Source organism: Oncorhynchus mykiss, chromosome 25 (genome assembly GCF_057628025.1).
Source record: "Oncorhynchus mykiss isolate SJ-2025 chromosome 25, ASM5762802v1, whole genome shotgun sequence".
In the NCBI taxonomy this organism is placed as follows: Eukaryota; Metazoa; Chordata; class Actinopteri; order Salmoniformes; family Salmonidae; genus Oncorhynchus; species Oncorhynchus mykiss.
Window position 1 is genome coordinate 65446972 of NC_143046.1, and position 26262 is coordinate 65473233.

Consider the following 26262-nt stretch of genomic DNA (forward strand, 5'->3'; position numbering starts at 1 on the left):
TTTTTTATCAAAAACATTTGTGACAGATGATGGTGCCAATATACAGATGACTAATTACCAGAAATTCTGGTGAATAAACAAATGTTCTTCTATTGACCAGCACGCTCTTTCCTCAAAGCCGCTAAAGCCTATGAGATTCCTAGAGCCAGCAAGGCAAGAAACCTCACTGAGTAATGTGCCTTTGCATCTTCATTGATGTTTAGAAAATTCTGCACGGGCACATTCTATTGTGCTGTCAGTGTCTGCTGTACAATTGGAGATACAGTAGATATCTTATCTGTGGAACATCAAGAAGAGGTTCCATTCATTATCATGGATCTCTTTGACACATGACCATGTTCATATTTGTGAATAATTAATGTTCTATTTGTTTGGTCATTATCCCCCTGGTTTAGAACAAGGCTTTGAACCAAAGGGACTGCAATGAGGCCAGTTAGTCAGCAGTTGGTAAACTCAAGTCCAAAATGCATCAGAAACGTTCAGCTGGCATTGACATCCCACTGTGTCCCTGGCCTCTACCCTGGGCTCAGGTTGGGATGGGAAGGCTACCACTTGTCCTCCAGTGTTGGGCGTAGAGTTTCCTGGTGCCATGCCATGGGGTCCATCATCAAGGTCAAGTGAAACGCTCCAGCCCTACATAGCAGACAGGCTGACAGACATGGTTGGTTCCTCTCTCTGGTCCTGTCACACCCCCTAAGGCAAGAGCCACCTCTCCCCATGTACATACAGGTAACTGCCAAAATAAAGGAAACACCAACATAAAGTGATAAAATGTCTTTATACCACACTGGGTCACCACAAGCCATCAGAACAGCTTCCATGCGTCTTGGTATAGAATCTACAAGTGTCTGGAACTCTATTGGAGGGATGCAAGCAACACCATTCTTCCACGAGAAATTCCATCATTTGTTGATGGTGGTAGAGAACGCTGTCTCAAGCACCGCTCCAGAATCTCCCATAAGTGTTCAATTGGGTTGCAGGGTTACTAAGCTATATGGAATTTTAAGAAGGTCATAACCAATCAATCAAATGTATTTATAAAGCCCGTCTTACATCAGCTGATGTCAAAGTGATGTACAGAAACCCAGCCTAAAACCCCAAACAGCAAGCAATGCAGGTGTAGAAGCACGGTGGCTAGGAAACACTCCCTAGAAAGGCCCAAACCTAGAGAGGAACCAGGCTATGAGGGGTGGCCAGTCCTCTTCTGGCTGTGCCGGGTGGAGATTATAACAGAACATGGCCATTGTCATACCAAGGATCATTTAGCGATTTTATTTAGAATTTTAAGACCCCTTGAAGTATCAAAAAAACACATTGATGAAACATTTTTTGGGGTCTTACTGCTATTAGCCCATACAAACACATTGAATAACAGATTCACTACATTGAACAACAGTCCCAAAAATAAATAAAATAAAAGTCTATTCTGAAGTGTCTTTCCTATATAAGAAAGAAACCCATATTTTTGGCATTAAACAGTCTTGATATATGCCAGGGGGGGGCAAATCCAGTCCTCCAGGGCCTGATTGGTGTCAGTTTTGCCCCAGCCCCAGTTAACACACCTGACTCCAATAATCACCTAATCATGATCTTCAGTTTAGAATGCAATTTGATTAATCAGCTGTGTTTGCTAGGGATGGAGAAAAAGTGTGACACCAATCAGGCCCTCGAAGACTGGAGTTGCCAACCCCTGATATATACAGTACCAGTCAAAAGTTTGGACACACTTACTCATTCAAGGGTTTTTCCTCATTTGAACTATGTTCTACATTGTAGAATAATAGTGTGAGACAAACTATTAAATAAAACATATCAAATCATGTAGTAACCAAAAAAGTGTTAAACAAATCAAAATATATTTAATATTTTAGATTCTTCAAAGGCACACCTGTTAATTGAAATACATTCCAGGTGACTACCTCATGAAGCTGGTTGAGAGAGTGCCAATTGTGCCAAAAGCTGTCAAGGCAAAGGGTAGCTACTTTGAAGAATCACAAATATAAAATATTTTGATTTAACACTTTATTTGGTTTCTACATGATTCCATACGTGTCATATCATAGTCTAGTGTCTTCACTATTATTCTTCAATGTGGAAAATAGTAAAAATAAAGAAAAACCCTAGAATGAGTAGGTAGGTCCAAACTTTTGACTGGTACTGTACTTCCATTCATATTTTCATATTTTTGTGAGGCCTGTGGGCATCCTAGAGCAAATGTTTGTGAGAGTCTCACGCACAGAGGGGTCATTTTAGTGTGTAGCCCAAACGGTTCGGACGCTACAGACAGAAGCTGGCAGATCAGCTGTACCGACTTCAGACGAGGCTCCTGACACTTGTGGAGCAAAACGGAGAACACCATGTTTGTAGGTCAAAGCGTTCAGATGCTATAGACGGTTTTGTGAGAAGACAGATTTGTAGTGATGTCTCATGGACTGACAAACACCACTAGATCTGTTATCTTTCACTGGAGATGCGGAAGTGCGACATAGGCGGATATGGTGGATTGAGACACATCCAATGCAACAAAACATATCTCTAGCTTAAACTGACAGATTTTTATTGGGATTTTTTGTATTATACTAATTAGATTTTCATGGGGGCGCAGACATCAACCTTAGGGGGTTAAAGGCCTGGGTGCGAAACAGTCCATTTGATGCCAGTTGTACAGATTGGCACAAGGGTATTTTGAGTACTATTCCGCAGGCCTGCCCTCTGCCCGGCTACACACGGCTCATCTGCTCACTCAATCTGTTCCCACTGTCGATGATTCAGTCTCCTCTGGCTGAAGGTCACAATATGGCACGGGCTTCTGGTGGAGAGAGAGAGTCCGCCAAAGGCCCCAGACAGCTTAGTCTCCAGCCTGCTGCCTCCCTGTGTACACAGGAGAGGAGAGGGAGAGATCACTGCAGAAAAGCCTGTGCAGATATTACACATTCAAGAACTTAGGCATGATGTACAATCAGTATTTAGTATAGGGCCTTTAAACGCAAAGGCCCTTACATCTGAAGGCTGATCATTAGGTTTGGTCACAGCTCTCCTCATGTCCTGGTGGAGCCTGACTAGTGACCACAGGGATACCTTAGCTAATCTTCAGTAGAGCACACTGCAATATTAATGCAGTGTTTTCAGTTTTGCCCTACCTGAGTGGCCATCTGTGAAGCTTGGCTGTTCTCACATTAACTATTCATTCCTCTGTTGAATATGACCAGTGCTGCACAATGGGAGCTAATCGTGTAACTCTAGAGAGAGCGAAAAGGGGAGCAAAAGAGGGACTATATATGTAGGATGAATGAAAGGGATCTTATGATAACAGAGTAATGTATTATACAAGCAGATGGAAGGTGTGAAATACTGTAGAACCTGATGATTGATGTGTTTGACCCTGTGGACAAGGATAATAAAGTACAGATTATTAGTTCTATTGTTTTCACATTTGACCAGAAGTGGCAGCTAATGCTCAACCCGCCTACCTGCCTCAGTGCTCAGGTAAGACTGACTAATCAAAACTCCCCAACACTACAGGGCAATTAAATCACCCACCTCTGACTGACTCTGCTACTCAGGCAAAACCACAGACACCCAGGGGAGAGATGATGGCTGCCAACAGCAAAGCTCTCGCTGACACCTTATGCCAGTCATCACACCTAACGGCAGAGAAGTGTTCACTTGTGGAGCCACAACCACCCAGGCCTGATGATCAGGGGGGGGGGGGGGGGGCAGATGTGAAGAGTGCACACACACAGGGGGAGAGATGATCAAGTCAATGACCCGGACACCACTCTCTGCTCCTCTCCTTTCTGCTCAATCTGCTTAATGACCGGCAAGCTGTGGGCAAGATAAGCGCTTGCCCAGGCGAGCGCTCAACTCAAGTGTGAATATTAATGATGGTTTTGGCCAAGATGTGCTGGTGCAAACCAACAAACTGAATGATAATTCTAGAAAGAGGAGCAGAAAAGGAGAGGGTGGGACAATGAATTCCCCCCCTCTATGGTTAATAATTCATGAAGTCCTATTAATTATGAACCAATCTGTAACCTAACAATAGTCAGGAGGGATGGTGGTTTCCTAGGAACATTGACCCATTTTAAATAGGACAGCGGTAACATAGTAGAAAGTAGTGGGTTACAACCGTTGTTTTGGGTCCTGTGACAAAGGGGATAATACAAGCCCCGACAATGAATAATGCTGTTGTGTGTCGTGTCACGATGCCTCTGTGATCAGAGGCATTCATCCAATGAACCTGCCTGAGTCGGTGAATACAATCGTGAATGTCTGTAGTAGAGGTCGACCGATTATGATTTTTCAATGCCGATACCGATTATCGGAGGACCAAAAATAAGCCGATACCGATTAATCTGCCAATTTTTTTATTTATTTGTAATAATGACAATTACAACAATACTGAATGAACACTTATTTTAATTTAATATAATACATCAATAAAATCAATTTAGCCTCAAATAAAGTTCCTTGCTCAGAACATATGAAAGCTGGTGGTTCCTTTTAACATGAGTCTTCAATATTCCCAGGTAAGAAGTTTTAGGTTGTAGTTATAGGAATTATAGTACTTTCTCTCTATAAGATATAGAGAGGCACTTTAGTATTGCCAGTGTAACAGTATAGCTTCCATCCCTCTCCTCGCCGCTACGGGCTCGAACCAGGAACACATCGACAACAGCCACCCTCGAAGCAGCGTTACCCATGCACAGCAAGGGGAACAACTACTCCAAGTCTGAGCGAGTGACGTTTGAAACGCTATTAGCGCGCACCCCGCAACTAGCTAGCCATTTCACATCGGTTACACCAGCCTAATCTCGGGAGTTGATAGGCTTGAAGTCATAAACAGCGCAATGCTTGAAGCATTGCGAAGAGCTGCTGGCAAAACGCACGAAAGTGCTGTTTGAATGAATGCTTACGAGCCTGCTGGTGCCTACCACCGCTCAGACTGCTCTATCAAATCAGACTTAATTATATCATAAAACACAGAAATACGAGCCGTAGGTCATTAATATGGTCGAATGCAGAAACTATCATTTCGAAAACATTATTTCAGTGAAATACGGAACCGTTCCGTATTTTATCTAACGGGTGGCATCCCTAAGTATAAATATTGCGGTTACATTGCACAACCTTCAAATGTTATGTCATAATTACGTACAATTCTGGCAAATTAGTTCAGAATGAGCCAGGCAGCCCAAACTGTTGCATAAACCCTGACTCTGCATGCAATGAACGCAAGAGAAGTGACACAATTTCACCTGGTTAATATTGCCTGCTAACCTGGATATCTTTAAGCTAAATATGCAGGTTAAGGACACGCTAGATAAACTAGTAATATCATCAACCATGTGTAGTTATAACTAGTGATTATGATAGATTTTTATAAGATACGTTTAATGCTAGCTAGCAACGTGCCTAGGCTTCTTACTGCATTCGCGTAACAGGCAGGCTCCTCGTGAGGCAGGTGGTTCGAGCATTGGACTAGTTAACCATAAACGTGCAAGATTGAATCCCTGAGCTGACAAGGTACAAATCTGTCGCTTTGCCCCTGAACAAGGCAGTTAACCCACCGTTCCTAGGCCTTCATGGAAAATAAGAATGTGTTCTTAACTGACTTGCCTAGTTAAATAAAAGGTGTGGAGGAACGAAAAGGGAAAAAAACGGCAAATCGGCATCCAAAAATACCGTTTTCCGATTATGAAACCTGAAATCGGCCCGATTTAATCGGTCAACCTCTAGTCTGTAGTGGATGTGTTCTTATGGAAATATTGTATATCAATAATAGTCCCCAAGTATAGATAGGAACAATCTCACCATTCTGTTGAATATATAATCAATTCCCATGTAATTAAGATGAGCGGTTTTGAAGGTTGGGTATTAAGTTTATAGTACAGATAAAGCATCCAGTAACTGAACGAAGGAGTTTATTAATTGTATTGTTGTTTATTTAACTGTGGAAGGAATTGCGTCTGACGCACATGTAGACACCATGAGCAAACAGTAGACCTTCACGTTCCTCCGGAGAAGAGCCACAACATGGAAACAAGTTTCTAGTAACCAATGAACGAACACAGCTGGAATTTCTGAAGATTGTGTTTGTCTGTGTCCTACCTTTCCGACACTAAAAATAACCATGCACATCCTGCTGCGATGTTCAAGGTGTAGTCGACTGTCCTTCTGGTAGGAAGCCATGAATATCGTGTGACAAGCGCCCTGTTCCTTCCTCTCAGGCCTGAGAAACAGGAAGTGGAGCTCATAATGCATTATTGTGACAGACAGGAAATGCAGTGTCCTCTAAAATAAGGGTCCCTCTCTACCCGTCAATGACCGGTCCCAGCTGTCTACAGCCCTGTGGTAGACCTCCCTCTTCCTGCACCCCTTTCTTCACGTCAGCAAAACACAGAGACTGGGGAGATACAGCCTCCTGAACAACTAGAACCAGAGTGTTTAGTCAGACCCTGAAAAAAAATCGACATCCCCTTCATCATATAGTAAAGAAAACGATGGATAAACAATGGGAACGTTGACTGTTTTATGACCAAAGGCAATGACAGACTGGTCCTGCGCAGTTCCAGGAACTGGAAGAGTATGGCAAACAATGGATTGGGCCATGTGATTTCTGCCAACCATACACAGTACACTTCATATGTACTGACTGACACAGCCCAACAGTGAAGAGAACCTTGTGAAAACCTTAATGCTGAAGGGCTCTTACCGCCACTAGTCAATGTCTCAAGACTAAATTGATTGGAATTCTATTTTCAGTCACATTACTGGAAACAAGATGACAGTTTCAATTTGAAATCTAAAAGCTCAAAAGACCTAGGAGGCTAGGAGATGAAGTACAGAATAATCCATGATCTCACCATATGTCTGCTGCAGAGGGACAAGAGAGAGCCATGAAAAAAAAAGTTTTGATCAGTCATGGAATTTGCTGAAAACAAACTGGCTCCCTATTTTAAAAAAGTAAATGGAGAACAAGCTATGAAGGAAAAATATTGCCATCCTGATGCAGGCTGTACCTGCACCAAACTATTGCGATAGTCAGAACTATACGATATATCATCAAAAACAATATCCCGATATGCAACTATCAATCTGCCCGCCATTCACTACTATCGATCCAGTCCCTAGCAGAAGCTGAGGAGCCAGTTGCTAAGAGAGATGGGTCTTTGTGCTCTGCTCCCTCCTAGTTAATTAAATACTACTTTATCTGTTTCATGCCTTCAATGAGGGTACCTGGCATGAGCCCAAGCTGCTATACGTAGATAACCATGGCAATAAGACGTGATTAATGTGGGCCCCAGTTGTGCTGTGCGCCCTGCTGCTGTTTAAACACATTGTTTCTGTCTTAATATCCTGTTGATCCCAAACTGCACCTCTGAAAATGAATTCAAAGTGGCTCTTTGTGGAACACGTGTGTAATATCTGCATTGCAGGATCCTAATTCAGGAAGCCCATAAATTAATAAAGACATGGCTTTATTTTCCTATGTAAAACATGGCAGGTGTTGGGTACTTATGATCGTCAGCATCTGAACTTCTTGAGTGATTAGTGCTGCAGACAGGCAATATCAATTTCATGTCAACATCCTGCATTCATTCTGTGCCAGCTCTAATGGTTTTGCAGTCATCTGTAATCAAAGCAACCTTCCAGAAACAATGTTTTTCTTTCATTAACAGCATATCTATCAATGCTTTCCTGCGTTCCACCTCAATTAACAGCAACCATGAAGCCAAATTTAGTAAATTGATCATCCTAAGCTATATTGGGTACTTTATTCCGTGTTAGCATTTGTTTTACACAACTGACTATTGGACTTTGAGAAGAAACATTTTGAAATGAATGAATCATAGAAAGGTTTTTCATGTATACAATATTTGAACTTGATGTGCTTCATTTGGCTGAACTATAATTCTGCTGGTGCTGCACAGATCATCCAGGTGTGGGCTGGTATGAATTGATACACTATGTTCTGTATTGTTATCAAAGGAATTAGTTGAACATTATCAGGCTGTAGCCTGGCAGAATATTCCCTGTACGCCGAGGGCCTCATTACCAAGTGAAATGACTGCACTTAACAGATTCAGAATGTACCATTACTCACGCAAATCAGGCCAGAAAGAGAGAGAGAGAATAAATCAGAGTATTGAACTGGTGTTAATTTAAATTTGTAAAGGAACAAGTGATGAACAGCAATTTAAGTCAATTTAAAAATAGAAGCTTAAATAAACAAATGTACAGGTTAACCAGATACCATGGACACAACTCTAAATATCACTCATCCAATTATGATTTGATATTGTACATTTGAAATAGAAAAGCAGTTAACTAAAACACCCAACATTGGTGCAATTTATATTGCAAACAGAATTGACAATTTACCGCCACCTAGTGGTCTTTGTAGAATAAAAATGTACAAGTAATTTTGAACCAACCAATTGCAATCATAGGTGGCTCTTTCTAAATGAACTGAAGGAGAGACTGAGAGGAGAGGCGAGACCTTGGGGTTTCTGGATGAGGCCTCTCCCTGCACCAGGGATGTTTTCAGATGGCTGTACTGGGCTGGGTCTTGGGCCTGGGGGGACAGGCACCTCCACCCTCCCCACTGGGGCCTGGGTCTTCAGGGCTCCGGGGCTCTCCTTGGGGACCTGGGCTGCTGGTATCGGGAGAGCCAGGCCTCTTCCCAGGGAGGGGAACACAGGGAGAATGGGTGGTGTTGGGTCTTTCAACAGGGACCTCCCTCTGCCTGCCATTGTGTCCATCACTATCTCCAAGAGTCCTGGTGCTCTTGATTTAGCCACTGGGCTGACGACTCCAGACGGCTGTTTCCTGTAGCTCTGCTGGGCCTCTTGTGTCAGGGCACGGAGGTCAGAGGCCCCCAGGGTATTGCTGGGACAGGGTGTCTCTGCTGGGCCCTGCCCTGGTGCTGGGACTACAGGCGCCACTGCTGTGGGGACAGGAGGGTCTGGTTGTCTTTGGGTGGCTGTGTCCTGGCCCTGCCCATTCTGTGATGGGGGTAGGGGTCTGGGGTTGGAGCGCTCCAGTAGGCCCTGCTCAGTGACAGGGTAGCGGTCGACGGCCCACTTCTGGCGCTTCTGACGCGTGTGCTCCAACTCCCGCAGCTCCCTGGGCAGCTCCAGAACACTGCTCTGTAGACAGACACACAGCTGCCCATTAGCTTCTATATCATCACAACACACATACATTTATATCTCAGACCATTACTGCCATGGAGATCTATTCATTTTTATGTCACTAAATATTCTCTCAACATTGCCATATGTACAGTAATGAGTAAGTGGCTCTGGATGTTTGAGGATGTAAATACTTTATCTGTGTGGTTGTGTTGGGTCGTGTGTGTGAAGCTCAGTGGCTCACCGAGCCGATGTTCTGCATGTGGACAGGTTCCTCTCGGCTGCCGCTGAGGTAGGAGTCCACCAGGCCTGTGTAGTCAGCCATGAGGGCATCCAGCAGCACCAGTCTCAGAGGCTGCAGGTGGATCACCGACAGGGCCATGACCTTCAGCAGGGACAAAGGGCAGGGACGCACGTACCACACCTCTTTGTCCTCCTACAGGTTTAGTACAGACACACCGATACAGGTTTAGTACAGACACCTTGTAAACCTTTAACACACAAATACAAGTCTTTCAACAGTTCTGTTCCACTGAGACAGACAAACACCACATCCATAATGCTGTGCTATGTTCCCTCCTTTAGGGTTCCGTACCTTGGTGAGCAGAGACTTGATGTTGAGAGAGGAGAGTTGTGACGAGGACATCTTCAAATGTAGGCTCACCACCTTCGGTAGGGTACTGACCCTATCTGGCAGGAAGCCACCCGTCTCTGTGTAGAAGCACAGGATATCTGCCACCTATGGAGAAATAACATGACTACATTGCTGTGATAAGGCAGGTAGGACAACACCTGGTATGATGCCTACAGGTAGGTAAGAATCCATTCATAGAACAACAACATTTAGGCTGCACACTCTACAGTATAGTACCTGTGTGTCAAAGACATTGGTGAGATTTACTCCAAACTGAGCCATCAGACATCCGGCGAGGCTCCGGCAGTCATGAGTGACCTGAACAACAAATATATACAGACAGAAATTGCATGAGGTGGAAGTGAAATGGGATAATATGTCAAACTCTCCCATCTAAATTACTCACCTTTAATATGTGGTTATTTTCTAGGATCATGGACAGGCCGTTCTTAAAGGCCCGGGCTCCAAGCAACAGGATGTCAAAGAGGTACACCTTGTTCTTAGTGGCAATCTACAAAGAGACATAGTTCAGTTCAAATTTCCAACGATGAAAAGTAATAGATTGTGTGAAATAAAACACGCATATGTAAAAGCCTAGGTAGGAGCAGTCTCTTTCCTCACCTGCAGCCAACAGAGTCTCTCGTGCTGGAACGTCCCGACCCCGTCAGCTCCTATCCCGATCACCTGCTGCTTCCGGATGTGCATCATCTAGGTGGAGAGCATGACCAAGCAAGGAGCTAGAGAGTTCAATCCGTACGCCCACAGGACAGGACACACCTCGTTAGGCTCCCACTAGATTAATTTCCCTCAAATATTATCCACCTTTGTATGCCAATAGGCTATGTAATGTGAAGCTTACACCCAGGGGCTAGGTGATATGAAACTGAGGGTTAGGTACTCACAGCAGGACCAAACTTCTCATGGAACTCATCAATGACCACAAAGTTGACATGGCTCTCATCATCATCATCATCATCATCTGAGGATGGCAGATATCTATTTGTAGTACTACATAGATCATATAAACCAACTAATGACAAAAGCTAATGATTCAAATCTATGGCTTCTACTAGCTAAACATGTACAATATAGTATTTACCCTGAGGTCAACTCACTCAATATGAGACCCTTCCTGTAAGGCTGGAACTCTGCCACTGTCAGGTGACCTTCAGGTCTGTGGTCACTGGTGTTATCTCTGAGCAGACAGTCTTTTGGTATTATTGCATGCAATACTAATGACACATTCATTTATCCGTGAGCAAAGTCAACTATTGTAAAATATGACAGATGCATACAAAGAATGATTCCATGGTTAGATAATCTTTCATCCATTCACTAATGACGTCAATATCGGACATACCGGTCAGAATGTGTTACATTTGGGAATTCCACTGAAAGATAGAAGGGTAACTAATAGTTATACATAGCAGAAGACCAGAGACGATTAGATTCAACTTGTAAAAGTAGCTAGTAATAATGACAGAAATAAAAGTGCACGATTCTGGCTGCCTACCATTGAGAATTTCATGTCCAAAGAATAGTTTCACTCCAGGGAATTTCCTTCCATTCTTGACATCCACAACTGAAAAAGATTAAACCCATACATTGCAGACTACTAGCTTCATGCAACAGTCAAAGACTAGCTAGCTACACTACTGTTCAAAAGTTTGGGGTCACTTAGAAATTTCCCCCAATAATTGTCCTTTAAAATAACATAAAATTGATCAGAAATACAGTGTAAACATTGTTAATGTTGTAAATGACTATTGTAGCTGGAAATGGCTGATTTTTAATGGAATATCTACATAGAGTTGAAGTTGGAAGTTTACGTACACTTAGGTTGGAGTCATTAAAACTAGTTTTTCAACCACTCCACAAATTTCTTGTTAACAAACTCTAGTTTTGGCAAGTCGGTTCGGACATCTACTTTGTGCATGACAAGTCATTTTTCCAACAATTGTATACAGACATATTATTTCTCTTAATCCCAATTCCAGTGGGTCAGAAGATCACATACACTAAGTTGACTGCCTTTAAACAGCTTGGAAAATTCCAGAATATGATGTCATGGCTTTAGAAGCTTCTGATAGGCTAATTGACATAATTTGAGTCAATTGGAGGTGTACCTGTGGATGCATTTCAAGGCCTACCTTCAAACTCAGTGCCTCTTTGCTTGACATCATGGGAAAATCAAATCAGCCAAAATTGTAGACCTCCACAAGTCTGGTTCATCCTTGGGAGCAATTTTCAAACGCCTGAAGGTACCACGTTCATATGTATAAACACCATGGGACCACACAGCCGTCATACCGCTCAGGAAGGAGACGCGTTCTGTCTCCTAGAGATGAATGTACTGTGGTGTGAAAAGTGCAAATCAATCCCAGAACAACAGCAAAGGACCTTGTGAAGATGCTGGAGGAAACGGGTACAAAAGTATCTATATCCACATAACCTGAAATGGCGCTCAGCAAGGAAGCCACTGCTCCAAAACCACCATAAAAAAGCCAGACTATGGTTTGCAACTGCACATGGGGGAAAATATCACACTTTTGGAGAAATGTCTTCTGGTCTGATGAAACAAAAATAGAACTGTTTGGCCATAATGACCATCATTATGTTTGGAGGAAAAAGGGGGAGGCTTGCAAACCGAAGAACATCATCTCAACCATGATGCACGGGGTGGCATCATCTTGTGGGGGTGCTTTGCTGCAGGAGGGACTGGTGCACTTCATAAAATAAATGGCATCATGAGGTAGGAAAATTATGTGGATATATTGAAGCAAGACATCAGTCAGGAAGTTACAGCTTAGTTACAAATGGGTCTCCCAAATGGACAATGACCCCAAGCATAATCCCAAAGTTGTCGCAAAATGGCTTAAGGACAACAAAGTCAAGGTATTGGAGTGGCCATCACAAAGCCTTGACCGCAATCCTATAGAAAATGTGTGGGCAGAACTGAAAAGGCGTGTGAGAGCAAGGTGCCTACACACCTGACTCAGTTACACCAGCTCTGTCAGGAGGAATGGGCCAAAATTCACCCAACCTATTGTGGGAAGCTTGTGGAAGGCTACCTAAAACATTTGACCCAAGTTAAACCATTTAAAGGAAATGCTACCAAATACTAATTGAGTGTAAGTAAACTTCTGACCCACTGGGAATGTGATGAAATAAAATCTGAAATAAATAATTCACTCTACTATTATTCTGACATTTCACATTCTTAAAATAAAGTGGTGATCCTAACTGACTTAAGACAGGGAATTATTACTATGATTAAATGTCAGGAATTGTGAAACTGATTTCAACTGTAGACGTACAGAGGCTCATTATCAGCAACCATCACTCCGGGGTTCCAATGGCACGTGTTAGCTAATCCAAGTTTTTCATCTTAAAAGGCTAATTGATCATTAGAAAACCCATTTGCAATTATGTTAGCACAGCTGTAAACTGTTGTTTTGATTAAAGCAGAAAAAAAACTGGCCTTCTTTAGACTAGTTGAATATCTGGAGAATCAGCATTTGTGGGTTCATTTACAGGCTCAAAATGGCCGGAAACAAAGATCTTTCTTCTGAAACTCGTTAGTCTATTCTTGTTCTGAGAAATGAAGGCCATTCCATGCGAGAAATTGCCAAGAAACTGAAGATCCCGGAACACAAACTGGCTCTAACCAGAATACAAAGAGGAACGGGATGCTCCGGTGCACAACTGAGCAAGAGGACAAGTACATTGGAGTGTCTAGTTTGAGAAACAGACGCCTCACAAGTCCTCAACTGGCAGCTTCATTAATTTTCCATCTCTCCCCTCCCGTGGAACCTGAGCCCTAGGACCATGCCTCAGGACTACCTGGCCTGACGATTCCTGGCTGTCCCCGTCCCCAGTTCACCTGATCGTGCTGCTGATCCAGTTTCTGCTGCTCTGCCTGTGGCTATGGAACCCTGACCTGTTCACCGGACGTGCTAACTTGTCCCGGACCTAATGTTTCGACCCTCTCTCCCTCAATGCTTGTGTAACGGATGTGAAATGGCTAGCTAGTTAGCTGTGGTGCGCGCTAATAGCGTTTCAATCGGTGACGTCACTTGCTCTGAGACCTTGAAGTAGTGGTTCCCCTTGCTCTGCAAGGGCCGCAGCTTTTGTGGAGCGATGGGTAATAATGCTTCGTGGGTGTCAGTTGTTGATGTGTGCAGAGGAGCCCGGGTATGGGCGAGGGGACGGACGTAAAGTTATACCGTTACACTTGGCTACGAAAAGCCAACTAACATTTTACTTCTGAGGTGCTGACCTGGTGCATCCTCTATAACTCGGTACCGGTACCCCCTGTATATAGCCTCATTATTGACATGTTTTTTTCCTTCCCCCTTTCATCAATTTAAATATTTACTTAACATTTTCTTAACTGCATTGTTGGTTAAGGGATTGTAAGTAATACTTTCACAGTAAGGTCTACACCTGTTGTATTAGGCGCATTTGATAAATAAAATTTGATTTGAACTGAACATTTGATTTGAACAATTTGATTCAATCGACTGGCCGATCTCCAAGCCATTCCTAGTCTTTCAAATATTTATGTAAAAAAAATAAAGCCTTGCGTTCCCATTTGTTTCACAATGTTGGTGGTAGGTGCACTTGATTCAGCAGCCCTAGCGTCGGGTAGGCAGTGTTCCCATTTTATGTATCTGAAGATAAAACGATGCCTACCGGGCAGGCCCAGAGAGCAAATCAAGTGCACCTATAGGCTGGCTAATTAGATAACTGCAGACACAGTGATCTGAGCTTCCTCAAGCCATAGACTGTAAAAAGAAACCTTGAACGCACTGCAAAGTTGATCATGTGAGATTAACACTTATAACCATGACTAGTGAGACTCAATGAATACAGCGAAGAGCTGCTGTTTTATGAGTAAGTTCATGCCGTTATTCAGCACTGTCAACCCTTTGTTCAACAGTTTTATAAGCAATAAAATGCACAGTCGCCCGACTTCCACTCATGCTACAACCAGCACTGCAATGAAGGAGTATAACAAAGTGTTTTGATAAGCGTTATTATTTTCATCTCGTCTTTTAACGTCAAGGAATATTTTACTTTTTCTGGTCATAGGAGTAACATGAATTGGTGCATGAGGCAGAAATAATTCTGTACAACAAGTTTCGCCATCAGCTGGAAGACTGCCCTTTTCTCAGCGGATGGAGGGAGAGGAGGGACTATGAGTCGGGTGAGAGGGCGCTGCTCCATCCCTCCCCTCAGTCTGCCCATCGGAAGCAGGCAGTCAGTCCAGTAAAAAACTAATATTATACTCACTCAGCCATGCCTTGCAAGTAATACAACAAATTACATATTACCTGTGTGGTCATATACCTAACATTTTTAAACCATTTGAAAAAGGTCTGAAAAGAACATTGGGCAATTACAGCATAGCCAATATGCAGTGACAAGTCCAAGTAGGCTGTAGCCTACTTTTTACTGAAAAGTTTTTAATTGCTTAATGTTGCATAGGCTTACGTTTATTAAGTAATGTAAAGAAAAACTGAGCAGTGGCTGTCATTTTGCATTTTGACTCAGAAAATGGACTCCAAAAAGGTTGGTGACCACTGCTCTATAACCACTGTTATTATTACTTGACCCTGCTGGTCATCTATGAACGTGTAAACATCTTGAAGAACGACCTGGTTCTCCACCAGGCAGAGCCAGAAGAGGACTGGTCTCCCTTCAGAGCCTGGTCCTAGGGTCATGCCTTTCTGGGGAGTTTTTCCTAGCCACTGTGCTTTTAAATCTGTGGGGTTTTAGGCTGGGTTCTGTATAAGCACTTTGACATCTGCTGATGTAAAAATGGCTTTATAAATACATTTGACTTGGAGATGCTGATGCTTTTGGGAAACGGGGTCCAGGTCAGTCACTAGCACACGCGCACACCTTTCTGGAAAAACCGCCTTTGCTGGCTAACTAACGTTAGCTACCATAGCAAACTTGCTGAGCTGAATGTGATCAGATACCGTGGAGATTCTTTGCAAAAAAATATGACCATGTAAAACAGTTAATCAAGATAATGTAAGTCAGTACATTCATTTTATATCTTACCGTCCTCTAAAATCACAGTTTTATTGGCGTTTATCCGCTGAACAATTCCAAGGAAAGTCGCAGTCTTGAGGGTCAATTTGATGCGCTTTCTCTTGAAGCTATCCATGAATTGAAAGTCGTCCATGGTCATCTTTCTAAACAACAATTGCTGTGCTTGTTGTCCAATGTATCAAGCGAAGTTAAAGCTAATGACAGCGAATCAATCTCTGTCGATGCTTTTTTTTTTTTAAACCAACATGTGCCTTGACCAAAGCAGGTGCGAGGAATCAACTACGTGAACGTGATTGATTGACGGCCAGGGGGTGGAGCGTGTGAGGGGTCAGGCCATACAGTCGCATAGAGATGGGTAGCTAGAGAACGCAACATTGTACATGTCCCATATGGCGTCTGCGAGAGCAGATGTACAAACCCCGCCTATTTTTTTTATTTTTTATTGAACTAGGCAAGTAAGTTAAGAACAAATTCTTATTTTACATTGACGGCCTACCCGTATTTTTACAAAGTATTTTCTTAATATATGATTTAAACCCAACCTTAGCCACGCTACTAACCTTATGCCTAACCAAGCGATTTTTTCCCCCCCTTCATTTTATAACCATAACATCACATTACGATATAGCCAATTTTGAATTTGTGGCTGTGGTAACAAGTTGAAACCGTGAGAAAATGGGCAGCGCCATCTCCATTCTGAAGTAGTCAATTTTCTTCCGCGACTACTTGAGTTGGTAAACAAACTGAAAGGTTCCAAACTGCCACCTATAGTGTGTTGTTTGAATAGGTATGATGCAATGCCTGGCTATTTACTGCCACTTTCAGTTATGGACCGTTTTCTCATGAGTATAATTCATTGGCTGATCCTTCCTGATGACCTGGATGGAATTATGTGATCCTTCCTTAACCCATAGGAAGTCCCACCTAGTTGACTACTTAAAAATGGTGAAAGACCTCAATGGAGCTGCTCATGCTAAAACAGGCTTTTGGGCCCTAGAGTGCTCTATCTCTGTGGTCAGGCATCACCAGGCAACCTTCTTCTTCTTCTATATAATGGCGGGCCACAAACAAACATTTAAGGTCCATGCCACTACCTATTGTTTCAGCTCGACCTTGCATGATGCTTGACAATAAATACTCCTTTCAATATTGATTGTTGTCAATAACCATGCTTCCGTCTACAGTTTTTATGTGAGTAATATCGTATATAAAATTTTAAAAAATAACCACAGCTGTGATGAAAACAGGAAGTTTCGGTGTAATTGTATAAATGCTGACAGATAATTTGTTTGTTTGACGTGGTGGGAAGTTTTTGTGCAGGCAGTGGTGGAAAAAGTACTAAATTGTCAGACTTGAGTAAAAGTAAAGATACCTTCATAGAAAATGGCTCAGGTAAAAGTCACCCAGTAAAATACTACTTGAGTAAAAATATAACATGATTTTGGTTTTAAATATATAAGTATCAAAAGTAAATGGACTTGCTGTTGAGTAGCTTGGATGAATAAGTTGCCCAAAGTAAACGGCCTGTTCCTCAGTCTCAGTTGCTAATATATGCATATTATTATTAGTATTGGGTAGAAAACGCTCTAAAGTTTCTAAAACTGTTTGAATGATGTCTGTGAGTATAACAGAACTCATATGGCAGGCAAAATCCTGAGGAGAAATCAAAACAGGAAGTGAAAAATCTGAGCTTGGTATGTATTCACCATAGTTCCCATTGAAATCCCCTTTAGATATTAATGATGTTGCACTTCCTAGGGCTTCCACCAGATGTCAACCGTCTATAGTAATTTGAATGAGACTTCTACTGTGTTGTGGGACTGAATGAGAGCAGAATCTATCAGGTGACTGGCAGTCAGCCATTTTCTGATCACGCGCATTCCTCATGGTATCCACTTGTGTTCCATTGCTCATCAAGACACAAAGGAATACTCCGGCTGGAACTTTATTGAAGCTATATGTTAAAAACATCCTAATGATTCATGTTGTACTTAGTTTGAAATGTTGAAGTTTTTGTCCGACATAACGCTGACCAGAATGAGTGTTTGGATATTTATACCAAACGCGCTAACAAAAGGAGGTATTTGGACATAAATAACGGACATTATCGAATAAAACAAACATTTATTGTGGACCTGGGATTCCTAGAGTGCTTTCTGATGAAGATCATCAAAGGTAAGGGAATATTTATCATGTTATTTCTTGTTTATGTTGACGCCAACATGACTATTTTTCTCTGAGCTCCGTCTCAGATTATTGCATGGTTTGCTTATTCTGTAAAGTTTTTTTGAAATCAGACACAGCAGTTGCATTAAGGAGAGGTATATCTATAATTCCATGTGTATAACTTGTATCATCATCTACATTTATGATTAGTATTTCTGTTGAAAGATGTGGCTATGCAAAATCACTGGATGTTTTTGGAACTAGTGAATGTAACGCGCCAATGTAAACTCATATTTTGATAAATATGAACTTTATCAAACAAAACATACATGTATTGTGTAACATGAAGTCCTATGAGTGTCATCTGATGAAGATCATCAAAGGTTAGTGATTCATTTTATCTCTATTTGTGCTTTTTGTGACTGCTATCTTTGTCTGGAAAAAATGGCTGTGTTTATTGTCGTTTGGTGGTGACCTAACATAATCGTTTGTGGGACTTTTGCTGTAAAGCATATTTGAAATCGGACACTGTGGTGGGATTAACAACAAGATAACCTTTAAAATGGTATAAAATACATGTATTTTTGAGGAATTTTAATGATGAGATTTTTGATGATTTGAATTTGGAGCCCTGCACTTTCACTGGCTGTTGTCATATAGATCCCGTTAACGGGATTTCAGCCCTAAGAAGTTAAGTATCAAAAGTATAAGTATAAATAATTTCAAATATATTAAGCAAATATATTAAGCAAACCAGACTGCACAATTTTATTTGTTATTTTTTTATTGACGGATAGCCAGAGGCACACTCCAATACATCATTTACAAACTAAGGAATTTGTGTTTAGTGAATCCGCCAAATCAGAGGCTGTAGGGATGACCAGGGATGTTCTCATGATAAGTGCGTTAATTTGACAATTTTTCTTAAAAAATTCATAGTATGCTTTTGGGTTTCAGGGAAAATGTATGAAGTAAAAAATACATTACTTTCTTTAGGAATGTAGTGAAGTAAAAGATGGCAAAAACATAAATAGCAAAGTAAAGTACAGATACCCCCAGAAACTACTTAAGTAGTACTTTAAAGTATTTTTACTTAAGTACACTGCTCAAAAAAATAAAGGGAACACTAAAATATCACATCCTAGATCTGAATGAATGAAATATTCTTATTAAATACTTTTTTCTTTACATAGTTGAATGTGCTGACAACAAAATCACACAAAAATTATCAATGGAAATCAAATTCATCAACCCATGGAGGTCTGGATTTGGAGTCACACTCAAAATTAAAGTGGAAAACCACACTACAGGCTGATCCAACTTTGATGTAATGTCCTTAAAACAAGTCAAAATGAGGCTCAGTAGTGTGTGTGGCCTCCACGTGCCTGTATGACCTCCCTACAATGCCTGGGCATGCTCCTGATGAGGTGACGGATGGTCTCCTGAGGGATCTCCTCCCAGACCTGGACTAAAGCATCCGCCAACTCCTGGACAGTCTGTGGTGCATGGATGGAGCGAGACATGATGTCCCAGATGTGCTGAATTGGATTCAGGTCTGGGGAACGAGCGGGCCAGTCCATAGCATCAATGCCTTCCTCTTGCAGGAACTGCTGACACACTCCAGCCACATGAGGTCCAGCATTGTCTTGCATTAGGAGGAACCCAGGGCCAACCGCACCAGCATATGGTCTCACAAGGGGTCTGAGGATCTCATCTCGGTACCTAATGGCAGTCAGGCTACCTCTGGCGAGGACATGGAGGGCTGTGCGGCCCCCCAAAGAAATGCCACCCCACACTATGACTGACCCACCGCCAAACCGGTCATGCTGGAGGATGTTGCAGGCAGCAGAATGTTCTCCATGGCGTCTCCAGACTCTGTCATGTCTGTCACGTGCTCAGTGTGAACCTGCTTTCATCTGGGAAGAGCACAGGGCGCCAATGACGAATTTCCCAATCTTGGTCTTCTCTGGCAAATGCCAAACGTCCTGCACGGTGTTGGGCTGTATGCACAACCCCCACCCGTGGACGTCGGGCCCTCATACCACCCTCATGGAGTCTGTATCTGACCGTTTGAGCAGACGCATGCACATTTGTGGCCTGCTGGAGGTCATTTTGCAGGGCTCTGGCAGTGCTCCTCCTGCTCCTCCTTGCACAAAGGCGGAGGTAGCGGTCCTGCTGCTGGGTTGTTGCCCTCCTACGGCCTCCTCCACGTCTACTGATGTACTGGCCTGTCTCCTGGTAGCGCCTCCATGCTCTGGACGCTACGCTGACAGACACAGCATACCTTCTTGCCACAGCTCGCATTGATGTGCCATCCTGGATGAACTGCACTACCTGAGCCACTTGTGTGGGTTGTAGACTCCGTCTCATGCTACCACTAGAGTGAAAGCACCGCCAGCGTTCAAAAGTGACCAAAACATCAGCCAGGAAGCTTCATGCTTGAAATGTCGCCGGGAATGCCTTTATGCGCAAATATTGATATAATCACCATCATACGCCTCAGGAAACCATGCAGTTTATTAAACTACAGATTACATATATTATTATGAACTTCACAGGGTGGTGAAAGTGCAATTGATGAGCTTGATTCTGCTTGATATTCTCGCTCTTATCCATAATAATCTCATCATGTAGACTAGCCAACCAGGCACAGGCTACCTGCACTGTATATGTGCAGGTGCCAAGACCAGAGTAGGGACATTTGCTATTTAACAAAACTATCGGTAGAGTTGAAAATACAATGGAAACACATTGAACTTCAGATTTTTATTTGGTACATGAGAACTTAAGCGAAAAGTACATTTTGTGTACACTGTCATAACGCACAGATTTTTTTTTATCTGCAACAAGTTCAGTTGGTGGAAACATACCACTGGTGGGAAAATATGCATATTTTCTTCATGCGGATTCTATTTGCATGAAAATCTGTCACCAATTGGATGGAAACCTAGCTAGTGTCACTCAGAGCCACCGGAAAACGTGTGGCATTTGCCCCAGTACTTTTCACACCACTTTCAAAGCAGCAGCACCGACCGGGACAGTTATTTCTCAGCACGTCATTGAATGCTTCTGAAGCTAAGCAGGGTTGGTCCTTGTCAGTTCCTGGATGGGAGACCAGATGCTGCTGGAAGTGGTGTTGGAGGGCCAGTAGGAGGCACTCTTTCCTCTGGTCTAAAAAAATAAAAAAATAAAAAATATCCCAATGCCCCAGGACACTGCCCTGTGTAGGGTGCCGTCTTTCGGATGGGACGTTAAACACGTGTCCTGACTCTCTGAGGTCATTAAAGATCCCATGACACTTATCGTAAGAGTAGGGGTGTTAACCCCGGTGTCCTGGCTAAATTCCCAATCTGGCCCTCAAACAATCACGGTCACCAAATAATCCCCAGTTTACAATTGGCTCATTCATCCCCCTCCTCTCCCCTGTAACTATTTCCCAGGTCGTTGATGCAAATGAGAACGTGTTCTCAGTCAACTTACCTGGTAAAATAACGGACAAATAAATAAATAAATGCCATTGAATTGCATCACTCATCTCATATGTAATGCTACATTCTATTCTCCTGTATCTTACTCTATGCCACTCTGACATTGCTCATTGCTGACATTACTTAGATTTGTGTGTATTGTTGTGAAATTGTTAGATATTACTTGTTAGATATTACTGCACTGTTGGAGCTAGAAAGACAAGCATTTAGCTACACCCGCAATAACATCTGCAAAACGTGTATGTGACCAATAACATTTGATTTGATTTTGAAGACTACACCATTGAAGACTACACACAGAACAGTTGTGCTATTTGTATTTGAGCAATATGATTGGCAGTTCATTCAAGCACTACTACACTCCTGATAGTCACAACTTCTCCAGCACTCGAGCAGTACAGAAGGCACAGACGTCAATTCAACATCTATTTCATGTTGGTTCAATGTAATTTAATTGAAATGACGTGGAAACAACATTGATTCAACCAGTGTGTCCCCAGTGGGTAGCTACGTTCACACAGTACACAGGAGCTGTCCTGAGCAAAAAGAAGCGCCCATCAATCAACTCGCTGAGCTTATTTATTTTAGGGAAAGTGATTTACAAAAGTAAACCTTCAATAGTGAACATATTAGAAATGTCTGACTACTGTTGATAGTCTGCAAAAATAAAGATACGAAAAAATACATTTTAGCATTCGTCTTGGCTAGTCTATGAGACCAGGCTGATCCACCCTCACCAATCACCCTCCTTTCGTTTTTGCCTTAAGTAACCTGTCTTATGTAACCGCACCAAATGTAACATATCATGCTAATTTGAGTGTCCCGGATTTACATTTACTATGTTATGTCTAGTCTACGAGACCAGGCTGTGTAGCCAGGTCAATATATCTTTTCGAACGCAATTGTCTTAGAGGGACAGCGTCCTATTATCAAAATGACATTAGAAACAAAAATTACTGAAATTAATACAATGCAATTCTACGGAATAGAGTAATGAAATAAAATGAAACAGCTTTTTAATACATTGAGACATTGAGAATTTGATACTATAAGTTCCTATATGCAAAAGATGATTCTGAGATAATTACCTTTAAAGTTCTGAACCCTGATTGGTTTGAATGGTGTCAATACAGGACTAAGATCGAATCATACTACACTGACTCTGACGCTCGTCGGATGTGGCAGGACTTGCAAACCATTACAGACTACAAAGGGAAGCACAGTCGAGAGCTGCCCAGTGACACAAGCCTACCAGATGAGCTAAACTACTTCTATGCTCGCTTCGAGGCAAATAACACTGAAACATGCATGAGCACCAGCTCTCATGCACCAGCTGTTCTGGAAGAGTGTGTGATCACACTCTCCTCAGCCGATGTGAGTAAGACCTTTAAACAGGTCAACATTCACAAGGCCGTTGGGCCAGACGGATTACCAGGACGTGTACTGTGAGCATGCGTTGACCAACTGGCAAGTGTCTTCACTGACATTTTCAACCTCTCCCTGTCTGAGTCTGTAATACCAACATATTTTAAGCAGACCACCATAGTGCATGTGCAAGGTAATCTGCCTAAACGACTCACGTCTGTAGCCATGAAGTTCTTCAAAAGGCTTGTCGTGGCTCACATCAACACATCCCAGAAACCCTAGACCCACTCCAATTTGCATACTGCCCCAACAAATCCACAGATGATGCAATCTCTATTGCACTCCACACTGCCCTTTAACCACCTGGACAAAAGGATTTTTAAAATATTTTTTTTATTTCACCTTTATTTAACCAGGTAGGCTAGTTGAGAACAAGTTCTCATTTACAACTGCGACCTGGCCAACATAAAGCATAGCAGTGTGAACAGACAACAACACAGAGTTACACATGGAGTAAACAATAAACAAGTCAATAACACAGTAGAACATTTAAAAAAAAAGAGTCTATATACATTGTGTGCAAAAGGCATGAGGAGGTAGGCGAATAATTACAATTTAGCAGATTAACACTGGAGTGATAAATGATCAGATGGTCATGTGCAGGTAGAGATACTGGTGTGCAAAAGAGCAGAAAAGTAAATAAATAAAAACAGTATGGGGATGAGGTAGGTAAATTGGGTGGGCTATTTACCGATGGACTATGTACAGCTGCAGCGATCGGTTAGCTGCTCAGATAGCAGATGTTTAAAGTTGGTGAGGGAGATAAAAGTCTCCAACTTAAACGATTTTTACAATTCGTTCCAGTCACAGGCAGCAGAGAACTGGAAGGAAAGGCGGCCAAATGAGGTGTTGGCTTTAGGGATGGTCAGTGAGATACACCTGCTGGAGCACGTGCTACGGGTGGGTGTTGCCATTGTGACCAGTGAACTGAGATAAGGCGGAGCTTCACCTAGTATGGACTTGTAGATGACCTGGAGCCAATGGGTCTGACGACGAATATGTAGCGAGAGCCAGCCGACTAGAGCATACAGGTCGCAGTGGTGGGTGGTATAAGGTGCTTTAGTAACAAAGCGGATGGCACTGTGATAAACTGCATCCAGTTTGCTGAGTAGAGTATTGGAAGCCATTTTGTAGATAACATCGCCGAAGTCGAGGATCGGTAGGATAGTCAGTTTTACTAGGGTAAGTTTGGCAGCGTGAGTGAAGGAGGCTTTGTTGCGAAATAGAAAGCCGATTCTAGATTTGATTTTGGATTGGAGATGTTTGATATGAGTCTGGAAGGAGAGTTTACAGTCTAGCCAGACACCTAAGTACTTATAGATGTCCACATATTCTAGGTCGGAACCATCCAGGGTGGCGATGCTAGTCGGGCGTGCGGGTGTAGGCAGCGAACGGTTGAAAAGCATGCATTTGGTTTTACTAGCGTTTAAGAGCAGTCGGAGGCCATGGAAGGAGTGTTGTATGGCATTGATGCTCATTTGGAGGTTAGTTAGCACAGTGTCCAAGGAAGGGCCAGAAGTATACAGAATGGTGTCGTCTGCGTAGAGGTGGACCAGGGAATCGCCCACAGTAAGAGCAACATCATTGATATATACAGAGAAAAGAGTCGGCCCGAGAATTGAACCCTGTGGCACCCCCATAGAGACTGCCAGAGGACCGGACAACATGCCCTCTGATTTGACACACTGAACTCTGTCTGCGAAGTAGTTGGTGAACCAGGCAAGGCAGTCATTAGAAAAACCAAGGCTACTGAGTCTGCCGATAAGAATATGGTGATTGACAGAGTCGAAAGCCTTGGCCAGGTCGATGAAGACAGCTGCACAGTACTGTCTTTTATCGATGACGGTTAAGATATCGTTTAGTACCTTGAGCGTGGCTGAGGTGCACCCGTGACCGGCTCGGAAACCAGATTGCACAGCGGAGAAGGTACGGTGGGATTCGAGATGGTCAGTGATCTGTTTGTTGACTTGGCTTTCAAAGACCTTAGATAGGCAGGGCAGGATGGATATAAGTCTGTAACAGTTTGGGTCCAGGGTTTCTCCCCCTTTGAAGAGGGGGATGACCGCGGCAGCTTTCCAGTCCTTGGGGATCTCAGACGATATGAAAGAGAGGTTGATCAGGCTGGTAATAGGGGTTGCGACAATGGCGGCGGATAGTTTCAGAAATCGAGAGTCCAGATTGTCAAGCCCAGCTGATTTGTACGGGTCCAGGTTTTGCAGCTCTTTCAGAACATCTGCTATCTGGATTTGGGTAAAGGAGAAGCTGGGGAGGCTTGGGCGAGTAGCTGCGGGGGGCGAGCGGAGCTGTTGGCCGAGGTTGGAGTAGCCAGGAGGAAGGCATGGCCAGCTGTTGAGAAATGCTTGTTGAAGTTTTCGATTATCATGGATTTATCAGTGGTGACCGTGTTTCCTAGCCTCAGTGCAGTGGGCAGCTGGGACTTTACAGTGTCTCAGAACTTTTTGGAGTTAGAGCTACAGGATGCAAATTTCTGCTTGAAAAAGCTGGCCTTTGCTTTCCTGACTGACTGCGTGTATTGGTTCCTGACTTCCCTGAACAGTTGCATATCGCGGGGACTATTCGATGCTATTGCAGTCCGCCACAGGATGTTTTCGTGCTGGTCGAGAGCAGTCAGGTCTGGAGTGAACCATCTGTTCTTAGTTCTGCATTTTTTGAACGGAGCATGCTTATCTAAGATGGTGAGGAAGTTACTTTTAAAGAATGACCAGGCATCCTCAACTGACGCAGGATGAGGTCAGTGTCCTTCAAGGATACCCGGGCCAGGTCGATTAGAAAGGCCTGCTCGCAGAAGTGTTTTAGGGAGCGTTTGACAGTGATTAGGGGTGGTCATTTGACTGCGGACCCGTAGCGGATACAGGCAATGAGGCAGTGATCGCTGAGATCCTGAATGCAGACAGCGAAGGTGTATTTGGAGGGCCAGTTGGTCAGGATAACGTCTGAGGGTGCCCTTGTTTACAGATTTAGGGTTGTACCTGGTGGGTTCCTTGATGATTTGTGTGAGATTGAGGACATCTAGCTTAGATTGTAGGACTGCCGGGGTGTTAAGCATATCCCAGTTTAGGTCACCTAGCAGAACAAACTCTGAAACTAGATGCGGGGCGATCAATTCACAAATGGTGTCCAGGGCACAGCTGGGAGCTGAGGGGGGTCGGTAGCAGGCGGCAACAGTGAGAGACTTATTTCTGGAGAGATTCATTTTTTAAATTAGAAGTTCGAACTGTTTGGGTATGGACCTGGAAAGTATGACATTACTGCTATTATTACTATCTCTGCAGTAGACTGCAACTCCTCCCCCTTTAGCAGTCCTATCTTGATGGAAAATTTTATAGTT

General features: G+C 43.0%; 1 protein-coding gene and 1 long non-coding RNA gene across 3 annotated transcripts; both read right to left on the minus strand.

Moving 5' to 3' along the window:
* Nucleotides 1-758: 758 nt before the first annotated feature.
* Nucleotides 759-6590, minus strand: LOC149972097 (uncharacterized). Of its 2 annotated transcripts, XR_016491965.1 has the most exons (3): nt 6112-6248; nt 3541-3690; nt 759-2871 (listed from the first exon to the last, which is right to left on the minus strand). It is a non-coding gene; the product is annotated as an uncharacterized LOC149972097 (long non-coding RNA). The 2 variants fall into 2 exon arrangements; XR_016491964.1 differs by lacking the exon at nt 3541-3690 and having other exon boundaries at nt 6112-6590.
* Nucleotides 6591-8141: 1551 nt separating this feature from the next.
* On the minus strand, nt 8142-16657 carry exd1 (exonuclease 3'-5' domain containing 1). Its single transcript, XM_036962886.2, has 11 exons — nt 15844-16657; nt 11285-11353; nt 11132-11162; nt 10887-10966; nt 10674-10750; nt 10393-10479; nt 10178-10282; nt 10009-10089; nt 9733-9876; nt 9382-9573; nt 8142-9152 (listed from the first exon to the last, which is right to left on the minus strand). Exons 1-11 carry the CDS (start codon nt 15971-15973, stop codon nt 8448-8450), a joined length of 1701 nt encoding a protein of 566 aa, XP_036818781.2. The 5' UTR covers nt 15974-16657; the 3' UTR covers nt 8142-8447.
* Nucleotides 16658-26262: the final 9605 nt, after the last annotated feature.

Excerpts from the sequence above, each read along its gene's own strand:
- exd1 (XM_036962886.2), bottom strand. The coding sequence starts at position 15,973 with ATGACCATGGACGACTTTCAATTCATGGATAGCTTCAAGAGAAAGCGC. Across the intron at positions 9,877-10,008 it reads CCAATGTCTTTGACACACAG|GTGGCAGATATCCTGTGCTT; the intron begins GTACTATACTGT and ends ATTTCTCCATAG. Across the intron at positions 9,574-9,732 it reads TCAAGTCTCTGCTCACCAAG|GAGGACAAAGAGGTGTGGTA; the intron begins GTACGGAACCCT and ends CTAAACCTGTAG.